The 26114-nt window shown below is 33.5% G+C and overlaps 4 protein-coding genes across 4 annotated transcripts; 2 read left to right on the top strand and 2 right to left on the bottom strand.

Annotated features, from left to right (window-relative positions):
* Positions 1 to 2187: 2187 nt before the first annotated feature.
* Positions 2188 to 7131, top strand: LOC102588363 (beta-carotene isomerase D27, chloroplastic). The gene is made up of 7 exons (XM_015309678.1): positions 2188 to 2417; positions 2881 to 3020; positions 4891 to 4983; positions 5454 to 5515; positions 5876 to 5982; positions 6717 to 6809; positions 6958 to 7131. Exons 1-7 carry the CDS (start codon positions 2189 to 2191, stop codon positions 7029 to 7031), a joined length of 798 nt encoding a protein of 265 aa, XP_015165164.1. The 5' UTR covers position 2188; the 3' UTR covers positions 7032 to 7131.
* Positions 7132 to 7785: 654 nt separating this feature from the next.
* LOC102588034 (ammonium transporter 3 member 1-like) lies at positions 7786 to 10917 on the bottom strand. The gene is made up of 4 exons (XM_006349707.2): positions 10794 to 10917; positions 9671 to 10146; positions 8986 to 9271; positions 7786 to 8336 (listed from the first exon to the last, which is right to left on the bottom strand). Exons 1-4 carry the CDS (start codon positions 10915 to 10917, stop codon positions 7795 to 7797), a joined length of 1428 nt encoding a protein of 475 aa, XP_006349769.2. The 3' UTR covers positions 7786 to 7794.
* Positions 10918 to 14865: 3948 nt separating this feature from the next.
* LOC102604412 (2-methyl-6-phytyl-1,4-hydroquinone methyltransferase, chloroplastic-like) lies at positions 14866 to 17823 on the top strand. The gene is made up of 3 exons (XM_006349670.2): positions 14866 to 15544; positions 16254 to 16560; positions 17314 to 17823. The coding sequence occupies exons 1-3, from the start codon at positions 14988 to 14990 to the stop codon at positions 17467 to 17469; spliced, it is 1020 nt and encodes a 339-aa protein (XP_006349732.1). The 5' UTR covers positions 14866 to 14987; the 3' UTR covers positions 17470 to 17823.
* A 785-nt stretch (positions 17824 to 18608) lies between these two features.
* On the bottom strand, positions 18609 to 25892 carry LOC102604071 (peptidyl-prolyl cis-trans isomerase CYP63). Its single transcript, XM_006349669.2, has 14 exons — positions 25736 to 25892; positions 23303 to 23404; positions 23101 to 23155; positions 22183 to 22271; positions 21575 to 21599; positions 21431 to 21469; positions 21235 to 21352; positions 20959 to 21119; positions 20501 to 20834; positions 20312 to 20412; positions 20048 to 20228; positions 19575 to 19934; positions 19412 to 19492; positions 18609 to 19168 (listed from the first exon to the last, which is right to left on the bottom strand). The coding sequence occupies exons 2-14, from the start codon at positions 23378 to 23380 to the stop codon at positions 18814 to 18816; spliced, it is 1977 nt and encodes a 658-aa protein (XP_006349731.1). The 5' UTR covers positions 23381 to 23404; positions 25736 to 25892; the 3' UTR covers positions 18609 to 18813.
* Positions 25893 to 26114: the final 222 nt, after the last annotated feature.

Below are 26114 nucleotides of genomic sequence, written 5' to 3'. Positions count from 1 at the left end.
TGGTTTAGTGGGTTGTTTCGATGATTGTATATCCATCAACAGACATGAGCATACTACAATAATTTTTAGTATGGAGAGCATTGAAGGACAAAATACCTTTTGATGCTAGGATTGTTAAGATGGAGATTGCTATCCCAACCAAGTGCTCATGTTGTAGAATTTCATAAGAAGAAAACATTGACTATCTACTCTTTACAAGCAGTTAGGGGTGTACAAAATCGAATCGAAAATTGTACCAAACCACAAATTGAGAATTTTTTTTGACAAGTGGTTGGTTTGACTTGGTTTGATATTTTAAAAAAAACTCGACTATATTTGGGTTGGTTTGGTTTTTAACTAAAAAAAATTAATTCGAGATCAAACTAATTTGACATTATATATAATTTTAAAATTTTATTTTATACATAAAAAATATTTAATTTAATATAATTTTTAAATGTTTCTTATACTTTTTCATAGTTTTTATCTTTTAATATATTATTTCTTTGAAACTTAGAATTTTAAATGGTTCAATAAAGATTATAGTTCACAGATGTTGGTAATTATAATAAAGCTTAAATCAAAATTAAATTAATACTAATGCAAAATGAAAATCAATTCAACACTAAGAATGACAATAATATTGAATATTTGTTCTTTGGTTTTTACATTGGTTTAGTACAATTCAAATACATAATTTAATTTAATTTAATTTCCTTTAATATTTAGTCATGTAACTAATACTTATTAAACTTATTTTAGCATGATTTAGTACTTTAAAATTATGATCATTTTCATTATGACTTGTTAATTTGCAATATTTATCTTACGTGATTTCATTATTATTATTTTTTGGTTGAATATTTTAGTGTCATTACTCATATTATAGTTTATGTTATTTTCTTAAGAAATACCTTAGATAGTTGTATTTTGATAGGACTAAAGAAATATTTGAAGTACAAGTAAATTATATGTTTTAGTATGGAGAGCATTAAAGGACAAAATACCTTTTGATGCTAGGATTGTTAAGATGGAGATTGCTATCCCAACCAAGTGCTCATGCTGTAGAATTTCATAAGAAGAAAACATTGAGCATCTACTCTTTATATGCAACTATCATCTTGTGGTCATTGTGGACTCGTACAAGGATATTGAGTTGATGGTTGATTCATAACTAATATTTCTAGCATTGTACACTACTAATTAGCAACTAGTTTAAAAATATATAGGTAAGTTCTAATTGAAATAGCATTATACAGATTATGAGAAGTGATATTGATAAAGTGGATTAAACCTTTTATCGATCTTATTAATAAAGCTCAATTCTAGTGTCTAAGTTTAGTTATAATTACACTTTGCAGGTGGACTTCACTATTTATCTTGATATACCCCAAACTCCACTAAATAACAATGAACCTATCCAAATGAAACAAATCACATGACTTAATCTAGATTTAATGTAGAAGTTGGAAAAGCTTAGATTAAATGAAAGGTATTATGTCTTTTTTTAAAAATTACAACTGTAAAAAGATGTTAATGCCTTTACACGATGGTAACAACTATTCAATATGAACATTTCGAAAATAATAATAATTCAATATAAACACATAATGCTCAAATTACATCGTATTCAATGTGAACATGTGTTATTCAAATTACATCCTTTCTCCGGATCGAAAAATTAATCCTTTCATTTTGTTGATCAACTGCTGGTTGACACAAAATATGTGGATTATATTATATGATGAATATTATGTCTTCCACTCAAAGAAAAAGGAGAAAAATAAAAGATGAATAGAAGAAGCAAAAATTGCAAAGGGCATCTTCTTGCCGACTTCTCCTTTTATTTTATTTTTTTCTTCCAAAGAAAAAGAATGTTAAAGAATTTAAATAGGATGCATCGATCTTAATTAATTAAGTTACTTATAAATTAATTATATATTAATAACTTAGTTTCATGATGTAATCATCTTATTATATAAATTTAATAATTCTAATTGCACTTAAGGTATCAAGATTTAGACTTTGCCTAATATACTCTTTCATTCTCTTTTGTTTGTTTTCTACAATGGTACACTACGTAATTAATTACTTCTCCCCTCATAATTAATTATAATATAAATAAATCTGTCCACAATTAGTATGGAGTCTATATATTATTTCTTCTACTAATCCTCTTTCATATATAATTATTCTCTTTCTCTCACATATGGAGGCAAATCTTGTTCTATCTTACCAAAGCTTTTCAAAAGTTTCCATGAGAAATATAAAGATCAATACATATTATAAGTACAATAAGTTAGCATATCCATCAACATGTTGTGTGTTAACAAAACCACCTCACAATAATCATAGTAGTAATTATCATGTTTATAAAGATAATTGGTTTGATCATCTTGCTATTAATCATCTCTCTCAAAGTATACAAGCTACCACAGGTAATTATATATTCTCCGTTTTAATTTGTTTGTCCTGCTCTCCTTTTTAGTTTGTTTCAAATATTTCTTTCCTTTTTTTGCGACTCTTTATTTTTAACTTTCCATATGACATGTTTAAAATCATAATAAGATTTAAAAATATTTTAGTACCTTCTACATATCTTTAATTTAAAATCACATGATTCAATTTTATTTATTTTTTTATAAATTTCATGTCAAATTAAAACCAGAGATAAATATTTAAATATCTCTCTTTCTCATCACACTTAATTAAAATGAGTTGATTTCTCAACCGTCACTCAACTTATAGTTATTATTTCATAAAGTCAACTTTTTTTTTCAACCAAAAAAGACGACTTTTTGTATTAATTAGCTGAGTGACCATTCGAGAAATCAATTCTAATTAAAAGGTACCAATTCAATCTTTCTCTTATTTATTTGTTTATTATAATATTAATTTTAGGATTAAGAAACAAGAAGAGTGGCTATGAAGGCTTTGTGGAGGCTGCAAGGGTGGTGTATGTGAACTTTAATTCAACACATCAAACAAATCTTGTTATTGAATCTCTTCAAAGGGCATTCCCTAAGCCTATTCTTTCCCTGGCAAGTTCAACTTCATATCTTCTAACTTTTTTTTTCTTCAAATAATTTCTGATTTCATTGCATACTCCGATTACCTGTAATAACATGTTAAAATATTAATTTAATAGTATATTATAATGTCAATATATGTTAAAAAATGTGTTTACTCGTTGTCTTTTTCTTATTTTTAACGTGTTTTAAATCACAGTCTTTTATGAATAAGTAGGTTAAAAGAAAATTAAATTATTGTTCACAGATTTTTTCTAAACTTTCACGAATTCATATTAAATTATTAGGTGTTCACAGAACTATTCCTGAATTATCATTAACTTATATTAAAATACCCTCTAGAGCAATATAACATTTTACGTGTGAACACGTGAAAAAAAAACTGGGTGAATTGGTTAATATCACCACTTATTACTGCTTTGTGAATTTTATATCTAAACTAGATATTCACAAAACTTTTTTGATAGGTGAACTCATTTTTAAGCCTTTTCTCATATTTTATGTGCCTATCAGCAAATTATCCCAATCATATATTCAATTGAGACAATTTTATCAGCAAATTATCCAAAACATTTTATCATATACTCAATTGAGACAATTTTTAATCTAATTAGAGTTAATACTTAATAGTCGAGAAGGTAACAACAACAACATGTGTTATAACATGAACACGTAAATAATAAACTATATTACGTAAATAAAATAAAAATAATTTCTCCCCTATATATATAAGCTTCTGAATCTCTTAATAATAGTAAAACTAATTCAGAAATTATTTGAAATCAAAAATTAAAATATATTAGAACTCCTTATTAAAATTTCCGCCTCTAAATATATATAGGGAGGACGATAGCATGCACGTCAATATTTAGGAAGTAGAATAAAAGTTTGGTTTTGTCATCCTTTCTTGTTATTAACTTATAATATTATTCAATTGCACTTCCAACTATAAATTAACATTTTATATTATTAAAAGGCAAGCACTGATTAATGGTCCGTCTATATTTAAAGACAAAACGTACTAATTAAATTATTATGTAGAACGATAAAGAGTACAGAAAGAGCATATAACGCAAGTTGCTTTATCTCCAACAATTCAGTAATTATTATATACTTATCTAATATATACATTTTTTGTATTGATGACTAGGGATGACATGTTGGTGATGCTTAAAAATAATCCAGGTGTAGCTTTGAATGATCATTAATAATAGGCATAATACATAAATATGAACTTAATTTGGCGTCAGTTGATAACTATGACCCTTAACTTTAGACATGTACAAGTAGACACTTAAACTTGTATAAAATTGAACAAATTGACACATTCGTCCTACATGGCACCCTACATGGAAATTTTGTGTCCTACGTGTATCATGCCATGTAGGACACGTGTGTCTACTTGTTCAATTTATACAAGTTTAAGTGCCTACTTGTACACATCCAAAGTTAAGGGTCATAGTTATAAATTAACGCCAAATTAAGGGTCATATTTATGTATTATGCCTTAATAATATGTGTGTGATGTTCACGTAAAATGTTATATTGCTCTAGAAGGTATTGTAATATAAGTTAATAATAGTTGAGGAAGATTTTGTAAACATCCAATAATTTTATTATGACTTCATGATAGTTCAATATGTGATCATAGATATATATGTCATAACATTTGTATACATAGTTATAAGTTTTTTTCGAAATTTCTTGTTTTACATAAATTGAAATGGAGGTGGGACAAAGCTAGAGTCTAGAGAGACACAAAAGGTCCATTCAAATCCCTCTTTATTAAAAATCACACTATAAAGTTTTATTCATATGTAATATAGTTTTATTAAATTTCCTTTTAATTTCTTCGTATGATTTCTTCTTGATATTCGAACAGGTGAAGATGCTACTACCGGAATCTAAGTGGGCGAGGGAGTATTGCGCTATTTTCACCACGATCTTCTTCCCTTGGCTAGTGGGACCTTGTGAGGTATTTTTTTTTTCCAATTATAAATATTACACGAATTGATCTACATATAAGTCATATATAGTGTAATGAGTTAACGAATAATGTCTGGATGAGCCTTTTTTCAAATGAAAATGACATAAATGAGCCAATTTTTTAAATGATGACATAGATGAGTCTTTTCTCAAAGTTTGATGATATATTTGAGCTTTTCCCTTAACTAACTAACAATTATATTGAAATTTATTATTTTTAATAAGCACATTAACTTAAATGGACAGAGAGAACTATCATTTTAAATAAGAATCTCAATTTCTTTATATATATAAAAAAGTTATTACCAAATTAATTAAGTCATTTGACTCTTGCACCGTCCACACATAAATTGTATCATGTCACACATGATACATTCTTGATTTTTACATATGCAATGACATAACATTCAAGTCAAATGGTAGTGACCAAGATTTTTAACAATATTCTTATGCTTTTAGGTGAAAGAGTCTGAGTTTAACGGGAGAAAAGAGAACAATGTGGTCCACATAAAAAAATGCAGGTATTTTAATTTTTCTTCATTTGGTGTTTTGTACTCATATTGAAGTTCAGCTAAATATGAATCCGTGCTGAAAAACCTCATATTGGGGTAAATTGAAGGAGTACTTGTCACTCCACCACAACCCGTGTTGGTTAATTTTCCGAAGCTCTATTAACAAAGAGAAGAACTTCAATTCAAATATTGTCCAAAAACCTATCCAATATTTTGGACAATGTTGACTACTCAACTAAAAGTTCAAATAACAAATTCTAGTGGATTGTTGCTTCTTTGAGATTGTCTATTGTCATGATGATGGCCAAGGTTTAAGTATTTTAAAATTAATTCCCAAACCTTTTCCATTTTCACAATATACTTTTGTAGGTTTTTGGAGGAAACAAATTGTGTGGGAATGTGCACTAATCTTTGTAAGATGCCTTCTCAATTATTCATCAAGGATACATTAGGAATGTCAGTGAACATGGTGCCAAGTAAGTATAAACTTATACCAAATACTAATACACACTACTCTAAAAATTTCCATTATGTAGTTGTGCCTAATGCGTTGTTTGTACGAACAAAATTCCATATTGATAGTTGAAAAGAAAATGAGTTACTTATCAGATGTTGAATACTTTTTGAAGAATCTGACACTAGTGTAACAACATATATATTTGAAGAATACGAGCAACATAGCTCTTCTAATAATACTTGCACTAGAAGTTGGAGGATTTTACAAATCAATTCAATGGGAGGTCCCACCTTGATGCCACTAAAGGTGCAATATTGAAAAGGATCAATCATACTGCTATTGAAAAAAGTTAGCATAAAGCACTTCACAATTTCTATTTTTATATGAACAAAAACCCTAATCTATTTTGTATTGCGAGGGTTCATCATAATTGACTGTCAACCTATTACAACACCCTCCAACATTATTCGACCTTAAGATCAGCAATATGAGCAAGTTCACATAGATCAGACTTAAACAGGCCGACATGACATTAAATATTCGTATAGTTGATTCAACTTATTTGTGCTTGAGACAACACATTTGATATGAATCATAGTGCTTCTTGATACTCTGTCCATTAAGTGATTTATTTTTCAATTTTAGAAAAAATAATAGTTCATGCACTTCTTTTCTCCACATCCAATCATATAGTAAGACAGAATATAAGCAAATTCTACAATATAAAATGATGTTGACACCTCTATTTTGCAGACTTTGATGATATGAGCTGTGAAATGATATTTGGGCAGGATCCTCCTCCACCAGATACAGATCCAGCATTTATGCAACCTTGCTACAAACTATGTAACTTTTTCATCTACCATAATTGCAATTTTTTTAATTAGCTTTCAGAAAAACATATTACGCCACGTATCTCAATATATAATATTATACAACATTATGTTGTCATGCCTGAGTATGTTACTTATGTTCTTCTATAAAATTCATGCAGGCAAATTAAACAATAAACACCAAACAGATTGCAACAGCCAAATGAAGAAGAAAGATCATCTGGAGATTTCATAACGCGTCGTGTTCATATATCCTTTCGATTTGAAAGATGAAATACTCTTTAACATTATGAGCATATGTTAAAAGCATTGGTAATTTTAAAAGAGGTGTAAATTCACAGGAATTGATTTGCATAAATAAATTAAACCTGATGCATAAGAATGCTAACAGATAAATTTCTAAATATTGTTTGAAGAAATGTGAAAACTTCATATTCTTAGTTGAAAAAATTGAAATCAACTATCTCAGATAATAACTATTAGTTGAGCGACCATACAAGAAATCCAACCACCACAAAACTACTTAATAAAAGAATGCTTCAACATATTGAAGTTGCATAAGTGTGATTCAAACAATTTTATTGAACACTTAGATGTGGTTATATATTAGTCTTATGAGTGATTTGTCTCAAAAACAACTCATACGTCACGTCCTTCATGTCATAATCTGAGCTATAACCTCACAATCTGCAACATGAAGCCAATTAATTCGCAAATGAAACGATTATAGACTAAGAGTAAGGTTGGATACTACGTCTCCAGTTGCTTGCTGAATAAGGCTATTAAATGTCCTTCTTAATCGGTGTGCAGAGTTCTTTTAAGACAGATAATATGGATCGAAGACAGTATTAACAATGAAAAAAAACTGTCCAGAATGATATTATATAAGATATAATATTGCTAAGACACCTTACAAGAGAAAAAAAGGCTTGAGAATTATTAAACTTTGACAAATATTTTGAAGTGTTGTAACAACAACAGCACCAGATTCAGTACAATCAAAGTCCATAGCCACTTTTAGACAACTGAGGTTCTTCAATTTCATGAACTAACTGGAGCTTTGAGTTGTCAAATTTCTCTCCATCACCCCACAATGCATACGCTTCTTCTCCATGTACTGCGTTATCCCCCTCACTGACCTCTTCCTCTGTCATCCTCAAAGGAACCACTATCCTAATTAATAAGCAAATCACACTAGTGCTAACGACATTCCAAATGAAAACAAATCCGATACCTATCAATTGTACCCCTAATTGCCTGAGCCCTGCATTGTACTTTCCACTTTGAATGCCATAAGCAAGGCCTATATACTTTGGCCAATCATCAACCATGTAGAAGATGCGACTGAGTCTTGGATTTGCCAATACACCTGCCAGAATCGCACCTAAGGTTCCTGCTACCGCGTGTGTGTGGAACACTGCCATGGTGTCGTCTACTTGTTTAAGGAACCACATTTTTTTATGAAGGAACATCATACTGAACCATGGAATGGATCCGGACATTAACCCCATTAGTACTGCTGCCCAACCTTGCACCACCCCTGTTTCATTGGCGGAGCTAGAATTTTCACTAAGGGGTTCAAAATATAGAAAGTAAACACACGAAAAGGCTATAGAGGGTTTAACATCTACTGTATATACATAAAAAATACATAAATAAAAACTCAAACCTGGCCTCATCTTGCAAGTAAGCACTCTAACTTTGAAATAGTTACCTCAACTTTGGTCTTAACTGACAACTAAACACTCCAACTCGTTTCCACTATGTCTCGTGGACACCCGATGCTGACATGATGCACAAACTTTGGAGGTGTCTAGATGATCATTTTGTAAGCTGGATTGTTCAACTGACACAATGGAGGCGAGCTAAGGTGTCTAGATGTGAATACTCGAAGTTGGAGTGTTTACTTGCCAGCTGAGGCCAAGTTTGAGTGATCGTTATATATTATGCCTCCAGAATATGAACAGCGAATGCATGTACATCCGCTATCTCAAGCTAGGACTAAATCTTATGTATACTGAAATAACTTAAGAACTTAAAAAATAAGTACTCTATGTTATATTAAGATGTGCAATCGCTGCGTTTAGAATCTAAATTCACCTCTCTTATAGGTGAGACTTGAGGTTCTACTGCAAGAAAAGCTATCACTTTGGTACATGTTACATATCTTAAAGCCTTATTTTAGTTACCTGCTGCAGGAGTAATGCAAACTAAGCCAGTGATCATTCCTTGGGTAGCACCAATTACAGAAGGCTTTTCATAGAAGAGAATGTCTAACATTAGCCAAGTTAGCAAGCTCATTGCAGCACAAACATGCGTGTTAAGGATGGCTAAGGATGCATCAAGGCTAGCTACATATGGATCACCGCCGTTGAATCCTGTCCATCCCATCCATAGAATGCCAGCACCAGCCAACATTAACAATATGTTATTTGGTGGAAACCTCTCCCTGTCTCTAGGTGCCCTTGGTCCAACCTACATCCATTTTTCCTTATCCTTTTAGAATCTCATAGTATCTAGGCATAAGAAATTGATGTTGCATTAAAGTCGTAAACATAATTTTTGTAACAGAAAAATAACTCATTTACGCATATATATCATAGAAAATTCTGTTTCGCTGCCACAAGTATAAAATTGTCATGTAAGCTTAGCCACGCCAGCAACTCGTCTAGCATATCATCAACGTGACACCATCTCTCGTCTAACGTGAGTTGCTGACATGACTATACTTACATGACAACTTACTTTTTGTATTCCAGGAGCAAATTTAGCATTCTTCAATGCTCTCATTTTCCGATGACATATAGGCATAATGTATAAGTTATTCTCCGGTTCAAAATTAACTTTACGACATAAGAGTACTGAAATACATACCCAATAAGCAGCAGTGAAACCAGCAACACCAGAAGAGAGGTGAATAACAAAACCTCCCGAATAGTCAATAACTCCCATCCTGAACAGCCAACCCTGAGGGCACCAGATACTAAATGCACCCACTGTATATGAAAAAGTAAGCCAAAGAGGAACAAACAACATCCACGCGATGAAATTCATCCTCCCGAGCAGGGCACCAGCTATTAAAATCAAAGTGATCGCCGCGAATACAAACTGAAAATAGACCATTGAGGCATTTGGAAACTTGCCAACAAATGCTTGACTCATTAGGAACTTTTGTTCCAATGCATCAATATTTGGTTTACCAAGAAATGGAACTAATGTGTCACCAAAGGCTAATTGGTATCCCCAGCCAACCCAACAAACAAGGACTGCTGCAAAGGCGTAAAGGGCCATCAAAGCCGAGTTGAGAGCCCATTTCTTCTTCACAATGCTACCGTAAAGGATGACAAGACCTGTCATTGCGACATAATATAATTAAGTAATCGAAAGTGTGCTTCAGAGGCCATAGCCAGAATTAGGAGTTTATGGGTTCAAAACTTAGGTTTGAACCCATACCTCGACTTAGTTATTGAATTCACAATTAAATATTTATACAGATTCAATGATTTTCCATCTAAGCAAAAGTTACTGGATTCGTCCAAAACCCATACTTAGTACTTCTTCCATTTCAATTTCTTTGTCTTATTTTCTTTTTTAAATTCATTTTAAAATGAATGTTTCTCACCTCTTTTTTGGTAACTCTTTAATTCTAACTTTTCACATGATATGTTTAAAAACACAAGATTAAAGAACAATTTGGCACATTTCACATAGCGTATCTTTAATTTAAGATCAAAAAGTCTGTTTTTTACTTTTCTTAAATTTTGTGTCAATATCAAATCCACGTAAACAAATTGAAACGGGTGGAGTTAGGAGTATACTAGCTCCACCCCTAGCTCTCTATGTCTATATTATAAGTTTAAACTTTTAGATAATATGATCCACACAATTCAACATGATATCAGAACTATATATTCAAGTGTCTCAACACACATTAGCTTGATTGTTTTTCATGAGCCAAAATATTATATGAGGTACAGAGGTAGGAGTGTTAATATACCTGGAACACTTTGAAGGCCAACAAGGGTGGCTGAAGTCAATTGCCAAGCATTGTCAGCTTTGTTCATCCATTGGGGATTTGAATCATCTGGTTGATGGTTTCTAGGCAAGTACAAGTATGCCATTCTTAATTACTAGTGGATTAAGTGCTTGCAATGACATAATATAATTTGTGGACGTGATTAATAACATACATTATATGAATCTTGATGGTTATTAGGCGGATAATTCAAGCGCTAAAGTTAAAAAAAAAAGTAAATTATATTGTGACAGGAATAAATTAAATCGATACTTACTAGTTGAATCAAGGAAATTCATAGCTAACTGAGATGCAATTTTATGACGTACCCCTCCTACTACTAATACTTATTTTGAGTGTTTTGTTGTTTGGTAAGATAAAAAGGTGCATTAAAACACTTATTTTTAAGATTTTTTTTAATTGAGTCGATATTGAGATAAAATTATTAGGAAAAGTTACATAAATCCCACTAATTTAAGAGTTAATTACTTAGATACGTTTTAGTTTGCATGAATCTTACTAGATTTTGCTCAGAATACATGAGGTCTAGTTAGGTGTAATTTGTTCAAATACACCGTATCCAAGTGAATTCACATATATTTGGGATACATAACAAATCTCGCTCACCTAACTCGCCTCTCTAATCTCCCATCCCGCTTGCCACTCTCCTTTGTATTTGGTATCCCAGATACATGTGAATCACACCATATACATACGGATACATGTATCTGGGATACATCACTATCTCCCTTCTTATTTCACTCGTCTCTCTCCATTTTAGTGTATCTTATAGCAAAAATACATGTATGTAAATATGTTTGCCTCAATATATGATTAAAAAATATTAATTAGTAATAAATATATAAGTAATAATAATATATATAATAATGAAATATGTCTAATTATATAATTCTTTAGCCCGGTTTAACTTCTTATTTTTATAGCAGATAGTCAATTCTTTTCATAAGCAATGACTGAATTTGAAAAAAAACAGTTAACATTTGACACAAGTATACGTGGCTCCCTACTTATCATACATGCGTCCCTTCAATAATTGAATGGACTAGATTCATTTTGCTAACGTAGTTGATATTAACTATGATTAATATTATTTCTCTTCGGTCCTTTTTTAATCATATTATTTCTTTTCGATCCTTTTTTTCTTGTTTCAAGCAAAAATCCTTTTTTTAACTATTTGATCCGTTTGCAAAGCAGAACAAGAAATGCAGATGGTAGACACAAATCACTCTTTTTGATAATTGTTTTCACACACCCAACAAACAAAAAATCATACCAAATCTCTCAATAAGAATAAGAGATTAATAAATCCGAAGGATACATTTGAATTATAGATTTTTTAAAATAAAGAATTTGAAGCACTCAACTACCTTCCCTCTAGGGCAATGAACATCAACAATACTTTTTTTTTCTTGAAAAAGGGATCTGCAGATTTGGACCTCATGAAAGTAGCAACCTGATGGGCGAATTAGTCATGCTTCAGCAAACTGATAGAGTCAAAATTTATCAATGTCAACTTCAAGCTAGGGCTGAAATTGGATAAGTTGATACTGATCCAGATTTTCTGGATGATTGCCCCGAAATTCGAGCTTGAGGACAAGCTCTTTCAACGTAAGAGGGATAATGTTGTGGATGCGTTGGAAGCCCTTAAATTAAGTATTTAATTATATTTTTAGTTGCTTTATTTATTATTCTAGAATAGGATTTATGTTTCGTAAGGATTATGTTAAATTATAGTTATTAGTTTGGAATAGGATTTAGGTCTCCTACTTTCATAAGAATTAGACTTCTTATTGATGTAATAAGACTCATATTACTTCTTATTGATGTAATAACACTCCTATTTAAAGGGGCTTTTGATGAATAAATCAGTAAGTCATATTTCAACAGAAAAACAAGAGATTAGAGTTCTCTCTTCCATTGATCTCTAAAGTTTCAGTCTCCCATTGAACTGAAGAGATCAGAGTTCTCTTTTAATGAATTCTAAGGTTTCAGCTTCCCTTTAACGAGCTGATTTATATATCGCCCCGTGAATCGATCCTTCTCTAAAGATTCATAACAATTTGGCATTAAAATTAGAAAAGGGAAAAAAGAGTTGATGTACTAAAATACATAATTTGGTATTTTTTTGATGAAATACCTAACAAATATGCTAGATTTTCTTTTACTTCTCATTGTTAAGTGTTTTTTGTTGATAACAATGAAAGTGAATTATAATTATTAAATGTTTTTCTATTGATAATAGCGAAAGGAAATCATAATTGTTAAGTGTTTCCGGTGATAGCAGTGAAAGGAAATCAAGAGAGAAAAGAGAAAAATGTTGGAAACTATAATGAATCTTATTTGGTTAATAAGATACATTTTATTCATTAAAAATTAAAACGACACTTTTAATTCATTTAGGATAGGATTGAAGGGATCAAAGGAGATCTCCACCGGAGGTGAACCAAGTCCTGAGTTAAGAAGAACTCATAGCATAACATCTATTAAATAAGACATATTACCAACAAACTAAAGAGAAAATTTAACATATGTTATGTTTTTACCTGATGAGATAGCTTTATAGCAATATTGTATAACTATATAAGTATAAGATAAATAACACAGTAAAAATGTATATAAACACTTTTTATATACTTCTATATATGTTTTTACAAGTTTATACATTTGTGTACAATACATATATAATATTGTGTATAGTACTACAATAGACTATACGCAAGTAATGCAAAAATATGGACAGATTTCTATTTTTAAATCAAAATAATAAATATAAACAAAAAATTATAAATTAAAATTCCTAACTTATAACTTACGCGTATAAGCCAAACAAGCTCTTATTACACAAACTTTTGTTATACATCATGATCACGAGGGTAGTAGCTGAGAAATTTTTCAATCAAGTGGTGTTATCTAACATAACTTCAAAAATATTACTCTCCGACACATAATCTTAAGCTAACGTTATGTTAAATATATCAAAATATCTTTTAATTTTATGACTTTAAATATGACTCGAGAAAAGTTGAAATTAAAATATTAAAAAAAGAAATCATTCTTTTTAGACAGATTTAAAAGTACTGCGTCTTTTTTTTAAACAGAGGGATTAGTGGTGTTTTTTTACTCTAAAATACCTACAATGGGTCGATATCACTTGAATAACACTCTCTTAGTCCGTTAAAAAAAATTCTTTTGATAATTTCTTAATTTCAATATTTACATGTTTAAAATTATAAGATTAAAATATATTTTTGTTTATTCGTTACATCGTTAATTTAAAATTACAAAATTTAAAATTCTTATTTATTTTTTTAACTTACGTGTCAAGTTAAAATATAACAAAGACGTTAAAATGGAGTGTGCCAATTTTTCTAAAATATATACTCCCTCCGTTCCATATTAGTTGATCACTTTTTTTTTACACGCATATTAAGAAATCATAAATAAGAGAGTAGTTTTACCAATTCACCCCTTACGAACTTCTTTAGAACTATACAAACAAGTGTGAATACTTTCAAAAATAATTAATTGCAAGGGTAATATGAGAAAAAAAATCAAGTTAATGTTTTCTAATTTGATAAGGTGATCAACTAATAGGAGATAATTATTTTTAGGATAGTATGTCAACTAATATGAGACCGAGCGAATATTAATTTGGTATAGATAGTGATGAAGCAAGGAATTCATGTCTATTCCACATTGGTCAGTTCAGGCGTTACTTACTAGACTTGATGAGTGTATTTATTTTATTTATTATTTTGATAGCTAACTAGATAATTCTAAAATTTGAAATTTTATCAAATTTCATTCTTCCTATATTAATTGATTATTATACTCACTAAATATAGTCGTTATATATTAGTGGTTCGTTTTACTAAATCAAAAAAATATTGATTAAATTTTTACTATATTATCCTTGAAATTATTTATCTTCGTATTTATAATTTTTTAAACATCGATTAAAATGAAAAGTGATAAACTAATATGGGACGGAGGGATTGCTAGTGTGTCACAAAAGCCCATCAACTTTTGCCCTTTTTCAACAGCAAATTCCATTGGGTTCTTGATTTATGACTTAAATTAGGCTTTTCAATAGTTTTGTAACCATTAAAGCTTCGATTTTGACGACTTTCATTTCTTGCATTTGCTCAACTAATTATGGCAAATTCAATACTCATATCTGGAACTCAAAGTTTCAGTCTTTGTAATAGAGTTTCCCCAAATGGGTTAGGCTTTGTTGGTTCAGATTTCAATGGGAATCAATTTCCCAAGCTGGGTTTATCAAGAACCAATTGTAAAATCAAAACCCTAGCTCCAATTTGCAGTATTTCAACATCTAGGCCAGCTTCACAGCCAAGATTCATACAGCACAAACAAGAAGCTTTTTGGTTTTATAGGTTTTTATCTATTGTGTATGATCATGTGATTAATCCTGGGCATTGGACTGAAGATATGAGGGATGATGCACTTGAACCAGCTGATCTTAATGACAGGAATTTGACTGTGGTGGATGTTGGTGGTGGCACTGGTTTCACTACATTGGGTATAGTTGAGCATGTAGATGCCAAGAATGTTACAATTCTTGACCAATCTCCTCATCAGCTGGCTAAGGCTAAGGAAAAGGAACCTTTGAAGGAATGCAAGATAATTGAGGGTGATGCTGAGGATCTTCCATTCTCAACTGACTATGCTGATAGATATGTATCTGCTGGAAGGTTTATGTTGCTCCCTCTTTAATTTTTGTGGCTGTTCTTTCGAGTTGCTTAGAGTATATTCCGTTTCAATTTGTTTGTCTGGTTTTGACAAGACTTTTGAATACTGTGGTCTTAAACTAAAGATACGTAGAATGTACCAAAATGTGTTTACATTTGTGGCCTTAAACGTGAAGTGGAAAATTGAAATTAAATTGAAATGGAGGGAGTAGTAGATTGCATTTGGGGTTTTGGATGCTATAGCTAACTTAATCTGATAGAATGGTTTTAGCAGTAGCATTAGCCTTAGTGAGTACCGCTAATTTTGAATCTGCAGGTATTTGGACTCAAAGTTCAGTCCTTGTATGTTAATTTTCCAAATGGTTGAACAAGATTGATTCTTAGATGATTTTTGAAGGAGTAATGGACATTTTCAAGTGCGGTTTGTGCTTCTCTGCCCCTCTTGACCTGTTTTGGATGGTATAAACTGTTGGAAAGCTCTATGCATGTGAAAGAATATGAGAAAAATCTACATTGACAATATGTAAGGTAGTATTCATAAGTCATGGATAATTTGTATGGATACTCTACACAGAACTAATAAGTACATATTTTTGGCAGTAGATAGGTGCATTGATTTGAGTTTGATATTTTCATTCTTTAATTGAAAAAGCAAAAAAGATTTTCTGGAATTCATCATAATAAAGTTCCTTGATCACCTTTTTCCTCTCAGTATTGAATACTGGCCGGACCCACAACGTGGAATCCGAGAGGCATACAGGGTTCTGAAACCTGGAGGAAAGGCGTGCTTAATCGGTCCTGTGCACCCTACCTTTTGGTTGTCTCGTTTCTTTGCTGATGTGTGGATGCTCTTCCCTAAGGAGGAAGAATACATAGAGTGGTTTGAGAAGGCAGGATTCACGGACGTCCAACTGAAGAAGATTGGCCCAAAATGGTATCGTGGAGTTCGAAGGCATGGGCTTATCATGGGATGTTCTGTTACTGGTGTTAAGTCTACACCAGGGGATTCACCACTGCAGGTAATTTCCCATGTACCTCAATCAATGCTCTTAAACAAAATTACTTATTCAGGAGTACATAATGTACTTTTTTCTGATCTGATGGTTTTGTTAACATTGTATTTTTTGTCTTGTTTCTTCTATTGGGGAGAGGGGTAGTTGTTCGGGTGAGCAGTCTGTAACGTCTTGATAAAGTTTATCGTTGTGTTCCCCATGATATATGAGGGAACCGAATTTTCTCAAGCATATTATATCGCCGTAAAATGTTAGAATGCACCTTTAACTTCTCAGCAATTAACTGAAGTCTGCTGAAGAAAGAAGTTTGATGGAATATACGTTTAGAGAAGGGATGATGATAGGGACGGAGCTACAAGCCTGTCTATGGGTTCAACAGAACACAGTATTAGCTTTGGCCAATACCTTGTATTTGTGTTTAAGAATTCACTTAACATGTATAAATAATTTATCTAGAATCCAACCCAATAAGATGTCTTTTATATAAACTCAAAATTCTAGTTTCGTTTCTGATGATGATCTAGCTAACATCATGACTTAAACAAATAGCTATATGTTCACCATTTACAAGTTCTAATTGGTTGCCTTGGAGTGAACTTTGAATGGATGTTATGATGCTAGGCTTTTCCTGCATCTCCTCTTATCTCACTGGATTCTAGAGCATGTTCTTGGACTCTTTTTCTATTTATAGTTGGTAAAAAGTGTTTTTACAAGTTCGTTCACTCTCTTATATTTACCTTGTTGTATGCAATATCGCAGCTTGGCCCAAAAGCAGAAGACGTGACAAAACCTATAAATCCATTTGTCTTTATGCTGCGGTTCCTTCTGGGTGCAACGGCAGCAACATACTATGTTTTGGTTCCTATTTACATGTGGATTAAAGATCAGGTTGTTCCTAAAGGCGAACCTCTGTGAGAGACCAAGCAACTTACTAATTACTGGCTGATCCTTCTACCGTTGCATCTGGTTCTGGTTAGCGCAGTTCTGCATTTCAATTGTATGCCTAGAGTTTTCCGCAAATGACACCTTAGCTTGGTCTCGACTTCAGTCGATATAATTTTCCAAATGTAGACTGTACTCCTTTCCTATAGCTCTTTTTAGATGACTTCCAACTTTTATTATCTGAACCTGGTGAGTTTGTTACTCCCTATAATGCTCCTACTATTTGTTTTGCGGTAAATCCTTCCCATATCTTCAAAATAGTACCATGTTTATATATGTTATTATAACTTATATACTTTACATAAATATTGAGAAGTATTAGAGAGTGATCTGTATAATATACCCCATACAATCCTTATAGAGGAAAAAAAGGTCACTTGTAAAATGTTGCTTATGCCATATAACTTAGAATTTTTCTTTTTGACATATTGCAAATGTTGCTTGTACCATATTTACTTGTGTAACTATACTTTTATCCATAAAATTTGATTAATTTATCCATCTATTACTAGAGACATGTGTATAAGATTTCAAAGAGCTAACCTAACAAATGCAAAAAACTCGATATTGCTCTTGTACTGATCGGTAACTTAGGGCACTAATATCAACCGTCACGATACCTAGGGCTCTAATATCAACCTAGGGCTCTAATATCAACTTATGGCTCTAATATCAACCGTCACGATCCAATTTACGGGATCGTACGCACCTACCCTATTCCTAACAAGATAGGTGAAGCGTTACCGTTGTCGTTTCTTTGCATCTCTCTTTCCGAGTACGCATGTGTTAAATAATCACATTATTATCCTTTCTGGCTAGCTCTTTCATCAAATAACTAAGTTCAAGGGTCATCAAATGTCACATATGATCTAGTGATCAACAGAAATGATTGAGAATTTATGATTTCTTATGTTCAAAACTTAGTATATGAACCCAACACCAAATCGATATCTGAACTAGGGGTGGCAAAATCAGACCCAATCCATTCAACCCGCCCAACCCATTTGAATTTGAGCAGATTATTGACCCGCACATTCATTAGCTCAACCCATTTCAACTCATTAAAAATTAAAAATTAGGTTGATATGTAACCCGAATTAACTCCTGAGAAATCTTGTCAAAACATGAGGGTAAATAAGACCCCTTTTTCCATAAGTAAAACATTCAATGTCGAACTGCTAGTTTACTGAAACACAAAATGATAAAATTGAGTTGGCAATCCCAGCTAAGCAACATCTGATGAAACAAGGTTTAAACCTAGGCCATAAGTTTTCTGCAAATTTAGTCACTCATATATGAGCATGAAGGGTACACAGATTAGTTTGTCCCGGTAGGACTGATATCCTCATATGAGACTAGACCCCTCTGTCGAGGTGGGGAGGTTGATCTCGAACTATTAGGTGACGCAGATCCTACTTTCCCACTGTGCTTCCTTGGAGCAGCAGCAGGAGATCGAGGAGTCGTAGAGTCGCGGCTTCTAGATCTTGAGGCTGACCTCCTAGTCGGAATAGAATGCTGATCATCCACACGAGGCCCAAGACGAGACTTCAATCTGTCACTGATTGTCTGCCGCTTTTCTCTGGGGGAAGGACTGCGTGAAGGGCTCCTACTTCGACGACTCTCACGCCTAGGGCTGTGAGAAACACTCCTACTCCGACTCCTGCGCTGGTATCTAATGAACAAAGAAAACGAAAAGGGGGTTAAGGGATGTGAAGTCATTTTTACATGCTTATTATCCTAAAAGAGCCAAAAGAGTACCAAAACTCAGATTACATGCTTATAATCCTAAAAGAGCCAAAAGAGTCTATCAAAACTCAGATATCATAGACAGAATATATCGAAGCACTGAAACTTTGGACGTATGAAGAGACGTTCAGAACAAAAAAACCAATAGGCAGGGACTCAGGAGGAAAACCTGGGGGGACTTCTGCCTCTTGGTGACCGTCTGTACCGTCCCTGTGGAGAGCGACCAGAATAGCTTCTATAGCTTGAGTACCTAAAAAGATAACAGTGTATTTTAGCATGCACAACAGACTTGCCCCTCTCACAGACATTTCTACTTTTGAACTCGCTTTTACCTATCACGATTCCCCTGAAAATTTCTCCCACCCTGGTTATAAGGCCTATAGGATGAACGCTCAGGAGATGGGGTGCGATAGCGTCTTGCAAATGAATAACGATCAGTGAAGCCACGGCCTTTACGGACTCGTTTTAAAGTTCCATCTGGAGAACGGTTTCTGGATAAATCCCTGCCAGGACTAGAGCGAGATGGCTGAGTAGCTTTTGGTGAAGGACTTTTTGAAAGACTTTTCTCCTTTGATTCAATTTGAAGACTTCCACCATTTTGACCAAGTCTAGCAGGTACTTTTTCTGGGCTCATACTTTGACTGCTCCTGCGGCTGGGTCTTGGCTTTCCCTTAGGACTTGGTGTTGCGCTCCTGTTTATCATGCAAAGAGAAAGAATCCACTTAGTGAAGATATGTAACTAATATGAGCAGCCACAAAAACAAGTGCCACATCATAAATCATTCAGTAAAGCTAAGGAAGGAACCTGGATCTGCCCGAATTGTCAGATTGATGATTTGTGGCGAGAGTCCTGTCAGTTTGTACATCTCCACCATGACCATTATTTGGAAGCTTACCGTTCTTAGATATTTCACCCTCTTCAAGATTCTGTTGCTGCTTCAAAACAGCTTGTTCTTTGACAGGGTTTGATGATTTCTTCACCAAACCTGTAACATAAGATCAACGAATAAATTGGTAAATCTGCTTATAATTCATGTTTTTCCACCTCCATGAATAAACTAGAAGTGACCTTTTTGTGCAGAAATATTGGGCCTGCCATTTTCATCATCGGAGCTATCACTGCTGCTGCTCATGCTCTGACTGTCTGTGTCACTAGAACTCTCAGAGCTCCTGAATGCAATGAAAACAAAATAAATCTACTGAACCAGCAATCAAGTACAGCTTAATAACACAGATAAGGGCCAACAGTTAATGATACCGCTTGCGTCTCGATCTTTTATTTCGATGAACTTTTCTACTCGTGCTCTTTCTGCCTTTTTTCTTCCCATGTCGACTGCTTTCTTTCTTAGTTGACCTCTTCCTCTTCTTACGCCTTTCATCACCTGAAGAACTAGAAGAATAGGAGTCCAGCTTAGAATCTGAGTCAGAGTCTGAAGAGGAATCAGTATCTGTCTCAGAACTGTAAGAATCAGATGAAGAGTATCTCCTCTTTTTCTTTTTCTTTCTATTGGTGGATGATTTGCGTTTCCCCTTTTCTTGACTGTCTGAATCATCATCAGAGGAAAGAGCTCTCGCGGACTTCTTATTTTTCCCTGGAGGCGAGGCAAAAAATATATGAATGAATAACAGAAACAAGACCACACAACAATCTCTTATAGATAAGGCAGTAACACTGCAGCAGAGTAGGACATCTTAGTCTTAGAGAGAGAAAATCACCTTTCTCTGCTTTGGATGTATCATTACTTTTCTTCTCAGACATTTCGCCACAATCCACAATTTTCACAAGCCCAGATGGCTTCCCACTGTCTGTTCCCAGCTGTTCAATTTTCTTCACTAAATCCATTCCCTTTACAACTTTCCCAAAAACAACATGCTTCCTGCAACAGAAATGTAGATGCTTCATGATAGGAATTAGGTATTGACACACTGTTTCTTAGTGAAAGACAAAACATGGTTGAAACTAATGTGCACTCATATATATCAGATATATACCCGTCGAGATGGGGAGTTCTCTTAAATATAATGAAGAACTGGGATCCATTTGTATTAGGACCACTATTTGCCATCGAGAGAAGACCAGCTTCAGTGTGGGCAACTTTGAAGTTTTCATCTAATGGAGAAAAAAATTACCATCAGCATCAATCATATTACCACTTATTCACCATTGAAAACATATATACTAATCTACCTGGAAATTTCCCTCCATATATACTCTCTCCACCAGTGCCTGCAAAACATTAAAAGTTCGTGCCTTACTTGTCTGGGCAAGAAGTTGAAGTTAAAGATCCTCTGCACCAATTGACAGTCAGGGCCCAGAAGAAGAAAAGCATACCATTCCCTTTGGAGAAATCACCACCCTGTAGAAAACAGAAAGAGGTCATGGGACTGATGAAGTATCCCCAATATATGGACTAAAGGGGAAAATCTAGAAGCCTTATGTAGATTGCGGAAGAAACAAAAAGGCAAAAAAGGCTATATTTTTAAATGACAATTATAGTCATCAAACCAAGCCCAAACAGCTCATGAAGTCAATCAGCTGATATTCACCCCTATACAATCAATTTCTCACTTGAAATAAATGACAAGTACAACAGATATAGATCTACACTGCTTCACAAGAGATCCATAAAATCTGTAAAGCAATCCCTTCTTAATCCCATACATTAGGAGAGAAGCTCAAAAAGATTTTACTCATGATATTGGAGGACCAGTAAGATGGGGCTGTATGAATTAAGAGTATAATTTTGTCTATGCAGAAAAAAGAAAACTCGTGAACTTCAAACCCATATTCCGGAATTATCACATATCAAGCTGGAGGATACAATTGCTCTTCCTATGAGACCCAAGCTTAGGTAAAATAAATATAAAGGCACATCCATTCCTACATTGCTTATTCTCAAAGGATAAAGAATACAAATATCAAAGAGAGAGAGAACATACTTGTGCCATAAACCCTTTTATTACACGGTGAAATAAGCATCCTTTGTAGTGCAGAGGTTTTCCAGTAGATACTCCAACTCCCTTCTCACCTTCAAAACATAACATATCATTGAAATCACAAACACTCATAAGATCAACCAATTATGCTTGTGAAATCGTGCAAGCACTGAAATGCCAAAAAAAAGGAAAAATATATTAATGTAGAAAAGAAAACAATGAGAATAATCAAACCCATGCACAATGATGTTATGCAGGAATATGTGATTTCTTAATGATTCGGTGCACACATGAAAAGGAAAATATTCAAGCGGGATTACATTACCCAATCCCACCCTTGAAATTCCGGAAATGGTTGGACTATAGCTATTATTTGTTCACATATATTATCAAAAAGATTGTTGAATGGATCCTTAGTCTGCATAAAACTCTGGGAAATTTGCTTGGGTGAAAAGGCGGGTAAATGTAGTTCAATGTTGAGTCCATGAAATCATACTTTGATTGACTAGAATGGGAATTCATAAAACACTAGACAGACTCCAATATTTTGGAGCATAATTTTGAATGGTGTTACTAGGCCTACATTATGGCAGGGGGGTTATGATTTTCATTAAGGCCATGGGATTTCATAAAACAATGGATAGTCTCACAATTCCAGAGCAGCATAATGATGGTATTCACTGACCTACAGAAGATTTTCCTTTAGGCCCCTCACAATGATGCATAACTTCTATTCCACTAATTAACACACATTAGAACCTTTGCTTAATTCCTATCCAGAATAGAAGTATGACAGAGATGGAACTAAAGAAGCTTTTTCCTTACCCTTTATCTTATTTCGGGGGGAGGGGTTATGGGCACCTCAAGGCTCAAACTAAGTACCCAATTAGCACAAAGCAAATAAAGTTTCGAGCAATATACCTGTGCAGAGCGACCGGAAATTTTCTGCAGTCCTTGGGACAGTATCTGCAAAGAGCTGCACATTTCCAAAAAAATAACGCTAATTGGGACATAGGACATATCAAAAACAGTTACAAGACATGGTTTCATATGGAAGAAAAAGGAAAAATATCCAAGGAGGAAGAGATCCATGAAGGTTGGTAACATTTAGTTCATATATTACCTCAATAACAATTTTTTCTGCAGTATCTCCATCAATTGATACATCTAAGAATACAAGAGGGTTTTTCTTCTTACTCATCCTGTACCTCAGGCCGTAATGATGCTGAAATATCATTTCAAGTTAGAAAATATTCTGAACAAAAGAAATTCATAAGATGTCTTAGATTGTTAGATCAAACGATATAACAATCCTCACAAATATGGAATTCTTAGTCATAGGTGTCATAGAGGGCGGGTGGTAGAGGATGACAGGGAAGCCACAGGAACATGTGATATTTTCCATGCATAGACATAAGATTGGAACAGAAGTCTTGGCAACCATCTTAAGAGGAGTCAACGACTACTCAAATCTCGAATGAGACTCTATCTACCACCATTTGAAGCTGACAAAGTAAGACAAAGTGTATCCTGCCCAACTCGTCCAGACTTGAGCAGGTTGAGCTGGGAGTAAATGCAATTATCAGTCAATTCACGCACAACCCAAATTAAACAATAAAGGAAGTTTGTCAAGTACCAAAAAAAGATCATCAACAACTTCAAACATTTACCCTCTCTATAAAGAAAAAATAGGCTATTTTTCTTAGTTGACTCGGTAAATGGTAACAAGGAAATTATAAAACAGACAAAAAACTAAAGAATGTTAGAGTTGGACGGGCTGAGTTATAATCCATTTAGTCCAATTTGACTCGAGCCAACTTTGAACAAGGGCACCATTTTAACCCGCCTAATGTTGACCTAGCCTGCCCATTTGACACCCCTAGTACTTCGTTACTTGTTGAAACTATTGCACTTCATTGCTTACAGTAAGTATTAATTTGACTCCTCACTGGCTCACTCCTGTCACGTATGGAAATTATGCTTAGGCACGAACCTATTGTAGCAATTGCCTATCTGTAGTATATAATGCTAAACCTTAGAATGTCTAATATCACCTCTGCATCCAAACAATTACAACTACTATTGAAGTAAAAGCAAACAGACACAAACACACACACACAGAGGTCTTAATAAACCCATCGGGCAAACAGATTTTATGGGGAAAAATAGTTTCAACAAGTAACGAAGTACTAGGGGTGTCAAATGGGCAGGCTAGGTCAACATTAGGCGGGTTAAAATGGTGCCCTTGTTCAAAGTCCCGGAAGATTTAAAGAGGTCTTAATAAATCCTACGTGACTTGTAAAATACAAAGCCCATCGGGCAAACACATTCTTCTTTCTCCCGACTTCACACGCGAGAAAACACCTCAGTAAAAAAAAGCCCTAATCTCTCTGTAAAAAGCTTTGTTCGGCTGTGAAAAGAAGAGAACTCAAGTGAAGAGTTGATCTTTTCTTTTCCAACAATGATTATTAGATCTCATGATAGTGAAATACCCAATTATGGTAAGATTTTAGCAAGAAACACCATCTGGGTTTATATTAAACTAAAAAAAAAAGTGATTTTTCATTATAAGTTGATTTTGTTTCTCATTCTTTAGTATATTTACTACTCTACTATAAATATCTACAACTCTACTATATCAATCCAAAAAATGAAGACCAACATCGGTTGTGCTACATTGGTGGGACTGTTTCAACCTTAATCAAAGGTCTCAAGTTCGAGCCAAGGTATGGAGAGAATCGTGTTAGGAGCACCACTTACGAATGGACCCTACAGTGTGCAATCTGGATTTAGTCCGGGCTCCAATGCGAGCTCCGGACATCGGGTGGGAAACCAAAAAAGGAAAAAAAAAACCTAAGAAATGAAGAAGACAAAAAGAAATAAAATGTGCATCAATCAAGAAAGCCATAGCACTGTCAATTGAAATTCATACCGTTAGAAAAATTGTTTGTACCGTTAGTTTTTAACGTAGTTATGTTAGAGAGACCAAAAGTGATTAACTTAAGTTAAGGGATTAAAAATGCTCAAGTTATATTCAAAAGACTAAAATGAACCTAGTCCCATAGATAAGGGATAATTCTAGCCCAAAACTCAAAAAAATTTCCTTCAAACAGAACACACCCTAAAACCAAATCACTGCAACCAAACCAATCTGGAAACTATCATGCACAGAACACTGAAGAAAAAATTAATGAAAAAAAAAATCAACTTTTTGCTAATGGAGAAAAAGGGCAAACGCCTAAACCCCAATTCGCAGCAGCTAAAAACTCCGATTAACAAGAACATTGTAAAAGCGCATATGATGTAGGAGAAACTAAGAAAGATTCTCTTTAAATCTTCTGGGGAAAAAAGGGCAAACTCTTAAACCCTAGTAATAGTTCACAGGAGCTATAACTCAGACCAACATGCTTCACATTTTTTCACTGCAAATACCATAAATTTGCAGATGGGTGTGAACATAAAAACAAGATTTCATATCAGAGTAACAACTGCAGAAAAAAAAAACAATAGCAACAAACAGAAGAAGAAATCAAGAACTTAAAAGAGTGTTATTTACCAACAACAGCAATTTGGGTAGTGCCCAAGTGAAGTAGACGTCCACAAAGCTGCGAATAAGCTTAACAAAGAGAAGCCTCCATTTTTTTTTTCTTGGAGGCGCGATGGAAGTGATGAAAACTAGCGAGGTTGTGTTTGTGTTCACTAGTCTTTAGTAGACATATACTTACCATACGACAACACAAAATTACTCTATGTTATCATAAAAAATAAAAAATAAAGGAAAATTAGGTTTAAAATGGTTAATTTTTCAAATATGGGTAATATTTGAAAAATTACCAATAACTTGCAAGAACAATTTTTTGGTAATCATATGGATATTATTTATGTTATTAATATATATGAGTTAAATCCGTAAAGTCGAATTTTTTTGCTTAGAA

This window comes from Solanum tuberosum, unplaced genomic scaffold (assembly GCF_000226075.1).
Source record: "Solanum tuberosum cultivar DM 1-3 516 R44 unplaced genomic scaffold, SolTub_3.0 scf00110, whole genome shotgun sequence".
Taxonomy (NCBI): domain Eukaryota; kingdom Viridiplantae; phylum Streptophyta; class Magnoliopsida; order Solanales; family Solanaceae; genus Solanum; species Solanum tuberosum.
The sequence above is the reverse complement of the archived record's forward strand: the minus strand, read 5'-3'. Positions and strand labels throughout refer to the sequence as shown.

Coding starts and splice junctions, on each gene's coding strand:
- LOC102588034 (XM_006349707.2), bottom strand. CDS start 10,917: ATGGCATACTTGTACTTGCCTAGAAACCATCAACCAGATGATTCAAAT. Junction 9,272..9,670: donor GTTTCACTGCTGCTTATTGG/GTATGTATTTCA, acceptor AAATGGATGTAG/GTTGGACCAAGGGCACCTAG. Junction 8,337..8,985: donor TTGCATTACTCCTGCAGCAG/GTAACTAAAATA, acceptor CCAATGAAACAG/GGGTGGTGCAAGGTTGGGCA.
- LOC102588363 (XM_015309678.1), top strand. CDS start 2,189: ATGGAGGCAAATCTTGTTCTATCTTACCAAAGCTTTTCAAAAGTTTCC. Junction 2,418..2,880: donor AAGTATACAAGCTACCACAG/GTAATTATATAT, acceptor TATTAATTTTAG/GATTAAGAAACAAGAAGAGT. Junction 4,984..5,453: donor GGCTAGTGGGACCTTGTGAG/GTATTTTTTTTT, acceptor TTATGCTTTTAG/GTGAAAGAGTCTGAGTTTAA.
- LOC102604071 (XM_006349669.2), bottom strand. CDS start 23,380: ATGAGTAAGAAGAAAAACCCTCTTGTATTCTTAGATGTATCAATTGAT. Junction 22,272..23,100: donor TTTCCGGTCGCTCTGCACAG/GTATATTGCTCG, acceptor TATGTTTTGAAG/GTGAGAAGGGAGTTGGAGTA. Junction 21,470..21,574: donor TGATTTCTCCAAAGGGAATG/GTATGCTTTTCT, acceptor AATGTTTTGCAG/GCACTGGTGGAGAGAGTATA.
- LOC102604412 (XM_006349670.2), top strand. CDS start 14,988: ATGGCAAATTCAATACTCATATCTGGAACTCAAAGTTTCAGTCTTTGT. Junction 15,545..16,253: donor AGATATGTATCTGCTGGAAG/GTTTATGTTGCT, acceptor TTTTCCTCTCAG/TATTGAATACTGGCCGGACC. Junction 16,561..17,313: donor CAGGGGATTCACCACTGCAG/GTAATTTCCCAT, acceptor GCAATATCGCAG/CTTGGCCCAAAAGCAGAAGA.